This window comes from Ruditapes philippinarum, unplaced genomic scaffold (assembly GCF_026571515.1).
Source record: "Ruditapes philippinarum isolate M1 unplaced genomic scaffold, ASM2657151v2 ctg758_1_1_1_1, whole genome shotgun sequence".
NCBI lineage: Eukaryota > Metazoa > Mollusca > Bivalvia > Venerida > Veneridae > Ruditapes > Ruditapes philippinarum.
In genome coordinates, this window is record NW_026865780.1 from 61163 (window position 1) to 73540 (window position 12378).

The window sequence follows — 12378 nt, forward strand, 5'->3', positions numbered from 1 at the left end:
AATCCTTTGGTTTAAGATTTACCCATCCCTTGGGGTTTCTTATTTTACGTTAACTTGTAAGGTAAAACACATTTGAATCTAAGAGCTTATTTAAACAGGATTGCGCTAGGCATACATGACTAATGACCCTAAAAAGACCACCAGTACAGAGCCAGGTCACATCCATACAGACAGACCATTTGCTTACTGATAGTTCATTTGTACAAATACATTAAATATCTAATAGCAATCCTTCAGAATTTGAATAAACTGTTCCAAATTCACAGCTGAGCAAAACCATTTAAAAATTTTAGCAGGTAAAGGGTGACATAGACTAAAGACAGGTTAAATATATATGTTGGTTACTTTTAGCTTCACTACTTAATGTATATAGAGGCTACTAGAGATGTGTTTGTGGAAGATTTTATTCATTCATGCCATGAAGGTATTAAAGTGGACTTCTTCATGTTTACTCATGTCAAATAATTAATAAAGAGTGAGAACAATGAGAATTACTATAATTTAACGACGCACACTTTCATAACTACTATCTCAATAAATAATGATAAAATACTATTTATGATAAACGGTTCAAACCCTGCTTTTTTCTTGAGTAAGACATTTTTTCATGTATTGCATCGTGTTCACCTCAACAAAGACCTATATTTCGAAGCTTATAGCTCTTTTGTTTCAGGAACGGATTCGGTGTCTATATGTTTTACGCATTCAAACTAAAATAAATTTGGTATGAAACTAATTAAAGTTTCATTATTAAATATAATTAAAAAGTGCTCATACTCACATATTAATGGCGTTGAACCTGTGTAATAATTCAGTATCATAAATGAAAAAAAATCATATTGTCCAGCCAGCGTTACCCTGCAGCACTATTTACGTACATCGACGTGACCTCATATAAACAGATTTAATTACATTCTATCAGCTTATTTTCTATGTCACCAGAAGTTAAGCATATGACATTTGCCTACAAGAAAAATCGTAATTATACGGTAGGTATATCGTCGAGAGAACATAAGATTTCACTTCACAGATTTCTAACCAGACACTTAACCTATCAATCTACCATTTTTCCTAAAACCAGTAAGACTTTTCACCCCTCAACGAAATTGAAACCATCCTATACGAATTAGGATCTCGTATAACATAGATCGTCACAACTGGTCGCAATGCAGTATGCTGAGATGAGGCATACTATTGGAGATATTGTGTGTATATTTCATAGACAAACAAAGTTATAATACCGCATTTTAACTTTATGCATGTCTTTATAACACTTTTAATCACCTGTCACAGTGACAGGGTTAGCTTTTGTGATCGCTTTTCGTCCGGCGTCCGTCCGTCGTCCGTCCGTAAACTTTTACTTTAAATGACATATTCTCATAAACCACTAAGCCAATTTCATCCAAACTTCACAGGAATGTATCTTTGGCGGTCACCTTTAAAAGTTGTTCAAATAATTTAATTCCATGCAGAACTCTGGTTGCCATGGCAACGGAAAGAAAAAACTTTAAATATCTTCTTTTAAGAAACCCAAAGAGCTAGAGCTTAGATATTTGGCATGAAACATCCTCTAGTGAGTGTCTGCCAAGTTGGTTCAAATAAAAGCCATGGGGTCAAAATTAGCCCCGCCCCAGAGGGTCATTGATTTTCCCTATATGCATATAGTAAAAAATTAAAAAATCTTCTTTTAAAGAACCTAAAGAGCTAGAGCTAAGATATTTAGCATGAAACATCTTCTAATGAGTGTCTACCCAGTTTGTTCAAAAAAAGCCCTGGGGATCAAATTGGCCCCGCCCCAGAGGGTTATTGATTTTCCCTATATGCATAAAGTAAACTTAAAAAATCTTCTTTTAAAGAACTCAAAGAGCTAGAGCTAAGATATTTAGCATGAAACATGTTCTAATGGGTGTCTACCAAGTTTGTTCAAATAAAAACCCTGGGGTCAAAATTGGCCCCGCCCTGGGGGTAATTGATTTTCCTTATATGTGTATAGCAAAAACTTAAAAAATCTTCTTTGAAAAACCCAAAGAGCTAGAGTTTAGATATTAAGCATGAAACATCTTCTAGTGAGTGTCTACAAAATTTGTTCAAATAAAAGCCCTGGGTAAAAATTGGCCCCGCCCCGGGGGTCATTGATTTTCCTTAAATGTGTATAGCAAAAACTTAAAAATCTTCTTTGAAAAAAAACAAATAACTAGAATTAAGATATTAAGCATGAAACATCTTCTTGTAAGTGTCTAAAAAGCCCTGCAGTCAAAACTGGCCCCGCCCCAGGGGTGTCATTGTTTTTAACTGTATGTGTATAGTAAAAACTTAAAAAATCTTCTTTTAAAAAAACCCAATGAGCTAGAGCTTAGATGTTTAGCATGAAACATTTTCTTATTGGTGTCTACTAAGTTTGTTCAAATAAAAGCCCTTGGGTTAAAATTGGCCCTCCCGGGAGGGTGGGGGGGCGTCATTGCTTTTCATTATATATGTGTAGTAAAAAATTAACATCATGAAACATCTTCTAATGGGTGTCTTCAATGTTCAAATAAAAGCCCTGTGGTTTAAACTGGTCCTGCTCCGGAGGGGAGGGGGGGGGCTATATACAGGTGAGCGACCTCAGGGCCATCATGGCACTCTTGTTTATTGTTCTAGTCAAATCAATTTAAATTCAGAATCACAAAGCAACAGTTGTTAAATGCAGAGCTAACAAATTTTATTTTGTTACATGCTTCATGTATGTGAATCTTACAAACAAATTTAATCTTTTAACAGGTCAGTTTACAAAGATTATCATCAAATGCAACAGGGTTATTCAGTATGCCGAAACGCAGAAAAAAGATCAACAAGAAAGGTTTAATTTGTTTTATCAGTTTTAAATCATTGGTATAATTTAAACGTTTAGAGTAGTAGTTATAAGTTTAGATTCAGTTTTGATATAGAAGCTATATATTCTTTTGAGACAACAATGTGTATGGAATTGTAGTAAACTTTCCTTGTTTAGGAATATACAATTATAAAATAAAAGCACAATGAAAAATAAAAAAAGTAAAATAATTCCTGAAGTAAATAAATATTCAGTCAGGGAAGACAATTTATGAAATGAAACGTTATACTGTACAAGAATGAAAATATATCTACACATAAACATAACAATATTATCTTCAAACGGAAAATAAAAGTTGGGTAGCTTGTGCATATACATTTATCGTAAAAAGACGACATTGATCATACATATATTTATTTACATAAGGAGCCAACTCTGGTGGTGACGACACACACGAACCTGCAGTCGAAGATGAAGCAAATACTTTGGAACCTGAAGGTATTTCTTTGCATAAGTCTTAATCAACTTACCGCGGTATTATGGCTCTACATAATCTTCATATACTGTTGAATGGTGTGACAGAATTTGATATTATTTAACTTTATTGATCATTGGGTGACTATCCACAATGATTGTTCAATAATTCTGATTCGTTGAACTTGCCCGCTAGGAGGCATGGTCTATTTCCTTTATATTAAATCAGTCCTCGAATAATTTTAAAGATTTGTTTTCACTCTTCTTTTCTAATCGCAATATGAAACAACATTTGAACTATGCATGATCATGATGCCTTATTAGTGCTCCACTTACTTATTCCTAGTTTTAATTGTGTATAAACAATAAACATGAATCAATATATTAACAAAACTTCATAAAAATCAGAACGCGTTTGAGTGAGTGTGGTGGTCATCGAAAGTTTTTAACTATTCCATATTTAATTCCAGCAGCTATAATTTTCGCAGATCGTCTTCCAGCAAAATTCACTTCATCAAAATTTTCAATTACTGAAATCAAATTATCTCTTTTTTCAGCTCACCTGCCACAATGTGACATGGTGAGCTTTTGTGATCGCTTTTCGTCCGGCGTCCGTCCGTCCATCCGTCGTCCGTCTGTCCATCGTCCGTCCGTAAACCTTTACTTTAAACGACATCTCCTCATAAACCGAGCCAATTTCATCCAAACCACAGGAATGTTCCTTTGGTAGTCAACTTTAAAAATTGTTCAAAGAATTAACTCGGTTGCCATGGCAACCGAAAGAAAACTCTTAAGATATCTTAAATATCTTTTAAAAAACCGAAAGAGCTTGAGCTAAAATATTTGGCATGAAACATCATCTAGTCAGTGTCTACCACTTTTGTTCAAATAAATGCCCTGGGGTCAAAATTGGCCCCGCCCCTGGGGGGTCATTGATTTTCCTTAAATTATACAAAAATCTTTTAAAAAACCCAAATACCTAGAGCTTAGATATTTGACATGAAACATTCTCTAGTAGATGTCTACCAAGTTTGTTCAAATAAAAGCTATGGGGTAAAAAATGGCCCCGTCCCAGGGGGTCATTGATTTTTTTCTTTTTTGTATATAGTAAAAACTTAGAAAGTACTCTTTAAAAAAACAAAATAGCTAGAGCTTCTAGAGATTAAGCATGAAACATCTTCTAGTGGATGTTCACCAAGTTTGTTCAAATAAAAGCCCTTGGGTAAAAATTGGCCCCGCCCCAGGGGGTCATTGTTTTTCCTATTATGTATATAGTAAAAACTTTTAAAAATCTTCTTTTAAAAGCCCTCAAGAGCTAAAGCTAAGATTTTTAGCATGAAACATCTTCCAATGGGTGCCTACCAAGTTTGTTGAAATAAGGGCCCTTGGGTTAAAAATGGCCCCGTCCCAGGGGTAATTGATTTTCCTTATATGTGTATGGTAAAAAATTAAAAAATCTTATTATCAAAAACCCAAAGAGCTAGAGTTCAGATACTAAGCATGAGATATCTTCTAGTGAGTGTCTACCAAGTTTGTTCAAATAAAATCCCTTGGGTCAAAATTGGTCCCTCCGAGGGGGTCATTGTTTTTACCTATATGTATATAGTAAAATCTTTAAAAATCTTCTTATAAAAACCCAAAAGAGCTAGAGCTTATGTTTTTATCATGAAACATCATCTAATGGGTGTTTACCTAGTTTGTTCAAATAAAAGCTCCTGGTTTAAAGTTGGCCTTGGCCAAGGGGCCTATATACAGGCGAGCGATTTCAGGGCCATCATGGCCTTGTTTCTTTTTTTCACAACATGCTTCTCACCTTTCAATAATGTTTATAAACATTACTTTTTGAACAACAAAAAAATCAATATGTTGTCCAAATTTAGTAAAAATGGTGTGTGATGTATTATGATTACCGTTTAATATTGACAATGATATAGATGTATTAAGAAACACGGGAAGAACGCTATGACGATGAGAATGAACATTTAGTGCTCTTCGTACATGACAGTAGTGTTATAGACACTGTCACTACTTCTTGTTCTAAGTAAAACATACCTTATCTTCGAGGAAAAGTAATGAATACAAAAAAGATAATATTTTGTACTATCCTATAAAATGATCTTAGACGTATTTTAAAATGTCTTAAAAAGCTACTTTCGCATGACAAAATGTATAACCTTTCTAGAAATTGACCTCAGGTGAGAAATGTATTTTTGCCCCCCCCCCGGTTTAAATCTTCACTTGGTTTAAATTACCTAGAACTTACATAAAGCAATTAACGTTATATTCTTCAGAAGAATCAGCCAATGCTTCGATAGAAGAAAAAGGGACAAGAAAATTGATAGGTATAAAATTATTTTTATCAGACCACTTTATACCAATTACAATGTTATGCAAAGTTTTCTTGCAAATCGGTCGGCACTCGTAGAGTTTGTGAGTTGTCAAACGTCTTAGACATTAAATTTTAGCTGTGTAGCAATTGTTTTACTCATGTTTTACTTTTCTTACATATTGAAATGAATCAGTAGGTTTCTACCTTATTACATTTAGTGTCAGAGACTAAAGTATTTTAAACAACCGATTAAAATGATTTTGCAGAACAACCAGGGATAGCTGTAATCCAGAATATACATGCAAAGAATGCTCAAATTGGAAATGAAAATATCATCTACGAACGCGTTAAGGCTTCTTCTGGATCTACTAAAGGATTAACAATTAAAGGTGATTAAATCATACGTGAGTTGAGCACTGGTTATATTGCTTACTGCTCGTTTCTAGAATCTTTATATCAACATTTGTTTTGTTTTTTTATTAACTTAACAGAATAAAAGTTATAATCTTTAAATTTAAGAACATTCACAATTTAGCAATATAACCAATAATGTTTTATGTTGACATATCCTTCTTTTTCGTATTATAATGGATATGCTCCAACGATGACTTCTTGATTGTTACTACTTGTAAGAGGGCGTCGTTAATTAAATTATTGTATAGTTTACACGCTTCGTAAAATTTGATACATTGATTTTTTAATAAGTTTAGACAGAAATATAAATGTTTTGTTACTGTTGTATCATTTTTTAAGGACATTGTTGTGAATGAGCATGAAAATACATTTTGTATATAAATACCGTGTCATACTATTGATATAATAACTACATTCAAGTTTTAAAGATATACTATACTCATCGTTGAGTAAAATATTTTAATCACAGAAATTAATAAAAATCTATAAAATTCTTGCTAAAATAATATATATTGCGATTACGAATTCGGAAATATGTATGGGAAGCTGCGTTTCGTATTACAGGTGAAGTAAAGTTGGTTGTTTGCTTAAAAAACTGCCAGGTTTTTTTTAATTACACAAAATATTCATATTGAGACCACCTATAGTGTGTAGAGTTTACAACATAGCATATCTTCTTTGTGTGAAGTCAAAACATGTTTATTATATATTTATAAAGAGACTGTGTAGCAGTTATCGATATATACTAATATCAAATTTGAGCTAAGTATATCTTTAAGTTAACATTTTCCGTGTAGCTCATGTTGAACTGCGGGTGCATTTAATGGCTTAGGCGGCTGCTATGAACCCCTCCCCACCATTTATTCAGGATTAATTGTTATATTGTTAACTAAACATTAATCATTATCATTTAATATGTTGTGTCTACATATAAATGATATTTACAGGCACAACACTGAATGTCAATGAAGAGTCAAGTCAAACTCAAACTATAGTGGCAGAAAATCTTGTTCAGGTTTTCCAAACTCAGTCAGCTCAGAACGAAGACAAACAGTTTCCGTCAAATATCCGGACATTTCTAAATTATGTAGAAAATTTTGACAGAGGTAACTTCATATTGGTCGTTGACAGAACTTCTGGTTTAAATGATCTTGATGCATTTGGGTTAGTTGACTGGATTACTGTTTTAGATTTTGATGTAGATAGTAGGGTATCTGGCCTTTTATCATACGTAGAGGAATCACTTTCTAGTCGACGTTCTTTGCACATTGTTAGCTGGCAGGAAGAAAAATGTACTTTTTCGGATAATTCCCTCTACTGGATTGGCATGAAAGGTTGCTCAGGCCAACCTGACACTATTACAAGAGATGACATCAAAACTTGGAAAAGAAAAACAAAGCCGAGATTAATGCAACAACTGAAGCAGTTAAAACGATATGGGGATACTTACACATACTTCACTGTTGTAGTATTATGGCCTCGTGAATCGATTAACTATAAACATATATCCTTTGTAGTGAATGAGATATCAGACACACTCTGTCCAAAGGAGATCATAATTGTCGATGATGGTTCCACGAAATCCAAGGAAGCTGATTCTTTATTACATATTTTAGCAGATGACTTTAAAACAGTCACTATGGACATTACAGACGTTTGTAAATCTATCGCATGCGTTTGTAAACCACTGCCGAAAATTGGTTCATCGAGGTATCAGCTCCCTACAGCAGATCATACCAAAGATCCTAAAATAAATGACCAAAAGGCTCAGTGGTTGAATGAAGATCTCAACGTTCTGTATTTGACAAACGAAACAGGTATACAATCTAGTTCAACAGATTTTGAAAAAGAAGAGGAAACATTTTTCAGAGGCGGGACATTGCCTTGGTCTTGGTGGTATAAAGTCGGTCCCGGACGTGTTGATATACAGCGTGACATATCTCACGATATAATAAATTATATAAGAACCAGACATATTTCTTTATGTCGCTCCGGATGCATTACATTATTTCACAATCCTGGATCTGGAGGCACCACTTTGTCACAGAGAGTAGTATGGTCATTGATGAGTGAAGTACCTTGTGTACATTTAAAGCAAAGAGGAAGTTTTCCCATCTTTGACATAGGAGAGAAAATTGAATTTCTTGCCGACAAAACACACATGCCTATCCTAATACTTATTGACGGTGGCGATGAGCAAAAGGTAGAGTCCCTGAAAGGAATGTTAGGTGAACATTGTTGCATAATAATTCTTTATGTAAAGAGAAATAACATGCCACATCATCTGCGAAAATCAGAGAGGCAAGGAGTTTTCTGGCTTCATAGTACGCTAAGTAGGCAAGAAGCAGAACAGTTGAAACATTTATACAGCAAGTTTTGTGATACGAAAAGAAAAAGACGTAACTTAGAGGATTTAGTATCTGACGAGCAAGAACACTCTCTTTTCGACTACGGATTCGCCATGCATAGTTACAAATACAAAGGCATCGAGTCTTATGTGCAAGGCTATCTAAAGTTAGATATGAATGAAGGAAATTTGGTAAATACAAGACAGAAAGCCTTAGCATTTTTGTCGCTAGTGCACTACTATGGACAGGAATCACTCCCTTGCCAATTTTTTGCACATCTTTTAGAACTGGATAATGCTGAAAATGTAACAACGCTTGCTGACTTTCCAGAGGATGTTCAAGAACTGCTGGTACGAGATACACAAGATCGCAGGAAAAATGTAGTGAGAATAGCGCATTACTTTATAGCTAAGGAAATTTTGGACCAAGTTTTGGTTTTTCCAAAAAAGGTTGAACGGGTATCAGCACCAACATTAAGCGGTGAAAGCAAGAAAAACCTGGGTACCTTTTCTGTTGATTTTATTCAAAAAGCAGGGAAACTAAATAATCAAGAACCTTCTTCAACAATTTCATCCATAATGACGCGAACTTTTGTTTTGCGTGACAATAAAGCTGCTGGAGAAAACGAAACACAGGTAACAATAAAAAAACAACGTTTCTCGCAAATTCTCGAAGACGCATGTTCAAATCCTCCTTACACAGACAGATTTAACATATATCAAGCATTGACAGATTCTTTCCCGACGGAAGCACAATTCCGAGCCCATCTTGGAAGGTTATATACCCATTGCCGCTCCGATGAAACTCAAAAGGCTGAGAACTGTTTCGAAGAAGCTCTCGAGATATGTAAGTCCGAAATACAATCTGAAAATGTATCAAAAGACTTCTCATTCAATGACATTCCGTTGAATTATAAACTTGATCTGATGCATATATACCATATGTATGGAAACATGGTGTTAAAACAGATTGCTAATTACACTGGCAGATATCCTGGTGACACAGCAAAGATACCGACCAAAAACAATTTCAATGAAATTACACTAACTCTCCTGCCGAAGGTGAAGCAAACATGTGCATTATTTTCCAAGTGTAGGGATATAACACCTATCGGTTGCGAGGGCAGTTTCGGTTACATAGGCGAAATTCAAGTGCGTCTGATGTTTTGTGAATACATTCAGCGCCATAGCGGCTATAGAGGTGGAGTAAACCGATATAGAAAAACACAAAACAGTGAGATAGGCCAGTTTGTGGAGGAATGTATTCCTTTAGTAGATGACCTATTTTTGTCCTGCTTCAGCAATATTGAACCAGAAAAGATGGATAGAAGCGTATCCAAGCTAATGGGTTGGTATTCAACCTTATTCAATTTGACGCTAAGCAATTTTCCACGCATGCATGCAGAAGATGCTTTTTCACGGCGGTTGGAAATAGCTAAAGTGAAGATAAAGTACTGCAAGCCAGGCTCTTATGGAATTCTTGAGCATGTTACTGATGTGGGTGATATTGAATTTATAGTAGAAGAGTTAGAGAAGAATTTCAAAGACTACGAAAATGAATGCCCTAGTAATCTTCCAAACAAAAGGGCAATGGACCTAGATTACAGAGAATGGCTAGTGGCTATACGGCATCCTCTTTTTAAGAAGGACTATGCTGTCGACAAAGTTCTACAACAGGTGCAATTGTGGCATGACCGTTTGCATACGCCTCATTCTCTATTCTATCTTTTTGTAATTAAAAGTATGCACGGAATTGGAAACAGTGAATCACAGGGCGATTCGACAGTGTTATTTGATGCACAGAATACAAAGGAAGAAATGCTTAAACGGTCAAAATATGTTACAAAACCCCGATATCCAAGAGAGTGGCTTGGTAAAACTGAAAATAATATACGTCAACTTGTGTCAGGACTCCGTTTCTTTGGCCAAATGGAAGGCAGAGATATAAAGTTAGGAATAGATTTCGAAACACTTGAAGTTCAGAAAGGAACAATATGCGCACCAAATGATAAACCAGCTGGTGGTTACATTGATTTGGATTTAGGTCCTCAGAACCAAGTTTCAATTAAAGTTTTCTTTGTTCCTGTGAGATCAGAAGGGAATTTGAAAGGATCAAGCTATAAGAACCATCGAGTAGAGTTTTTACTTGGATTCAGTTTATCACACGGATATGAAGCATTTAATGTAAAATTAATTGGTCAGCAGAAATGCCCTCAGTGTAAGAAAAATGTAGAGAAAAGGTCTTGTGACACAGAAATCATGTGCCCGAGGTGCGAAATTGTATTTCAAGCAAAGAAACAACCTAAACAAAGTAGAAATGAATCAAATAAATCGTGATCGGTTTTGCTTATGTTAAACATGATCATATGATTGAATTGTGAAAATATTTAGAAAAGCCACACAACGTCAGTTTATACATTTTGTACAGTAACATTATTGATTTATGAATATTTTCATGTTTTCATCAGAAACAACAAGAGACATACAGTCTCTGCCAAACATTTTAGATGCATAAAAGTTGTTTTGTCTTGTCTTATATGCCTTATATAAATTTAATTGTTGTGTAAACAAGATTAGAAAAAAATCATTAAAGAAAGCCCAAAACGGCAGAATTGAAAATGCTGCAGGTTCCTGTTCATAAACGGTACTGATGTATTCATATGGCGATGATCTTGGAACCTCCAATGTGACTTGTCCTCTTTTAATTGTTATGTACTGATAGATCCTACATAACTATGAATGTATTTTTTTATAAATGTTATGAAGAAAAAAAAGATATAGAGATATATAGTCTTTCATACATGATATTGCATCAGATGTATTATATGTGCTATATATGTATCGCATTTATGTTTTAAATTACACACATTTACTATCGAAAATACCCGTTTCTTAGACATTTTCTGCCTTTGCTTTCTGACATGATTTGATAAAAGAAATTTTACGTAGTCATTTCATCAAGAATTACGCACACACTTGCTTTATGCCATATTTCTATTTTTTAATATGATAGTATTAAAAATACAATTTGGTGGTAGAAATTCTATTTACATGTATGTTACTGTTTATTAATATATGTGTGCTTGATAATCATTGTTAATGAGTGAATAATATGATTGTGTGATATAAATTCATTTTTATATGTTTGTATTTGTTGATGATGATTGATTGATTGATTGATTGTATAGTTATAAAACATGTTCATTTCATTGATGTGATGTTACCAACACTAGTGACTAACAGAAACCACTTGTTTAAATATGACTTGAATAACATTGAAACTATGAAAGATATTGTATTGATATTGTCAAAATTTAGAATTTTTTTTTAGAAAATTTATACTTTAATATGTCTCTTAAAGGCGATTGCTTTTCACATGTCCAGACCGTTATTGTCGTTTGAAACAAAATAATTATATTTCAATTAAAACAATCTAGAAGTGTACAGGTCTTGTTACTTTATGCACAATCATAAAGCATGTACTGATGAAAATTATGCATTAACTACGTTTGTTTGTCTCAAGAAAGTGTTTGCTAATTTGTCTTATATTAATAGTAAAAACTACTTTTTAAGGTTTTGGCAAGTCATATATGCCAAAATTGTGTGACAATGACCACATGTATATCTAAGAATGAATCTGTAGCATAATAGAGAATATCACTTTGCAGTCTAAGAAAAATATTTTTTTCTCAATCCAGTTCGTCATAAATAAAACGTGTAATGTCACGTGATTTCTAGCTTTGTGAAATAATTTTAATTATTTTTCTTTCGGTTAAAAATAGCCCTGGCCTAGGTATCACTTATTTTACATAGGCTTTTATAGGAAAAAACAAGTATTCTTTTATGAAACTACAATGTCTTAGTAGACCTCTACGAAAGTTATACAAATCCTGGCCCTCAGGTCTACATTTTTGTCATGCCAGCATCACTTAATATATTTTGTCTTGTATAATAAAATATCTAAAAGACTTCTTTTGCTTAGATGTTTGGCAGGTAGCATCA

The 12378-nt window shown here is 34.0% G+C and overlaps 1 protein-coding gene across 1 annotated transcript; it reads left to right on the forward strand.

Moving 5' to 3' along the window:
* Nucleotides 1-6814: 6814 nt before the first annotated feature.
* LOC132730296 (uncharacterized) lies at nt 6815-11818 on the forward strand. The gene has a single exon (XM_060716189.1). It carries the CDS (start codon nt 6964-6966, stop codon nt 10711-10713), a length of 3750 nt encoding a protein of 1249 aa, XP_060572172.1. The 5' UTR covers nt 6815-6963; the 3' UTR covers nt 10714-11818.
* The last annotated feature ends 560 nt before the right edge of the window (nt 11819-12378 follow it).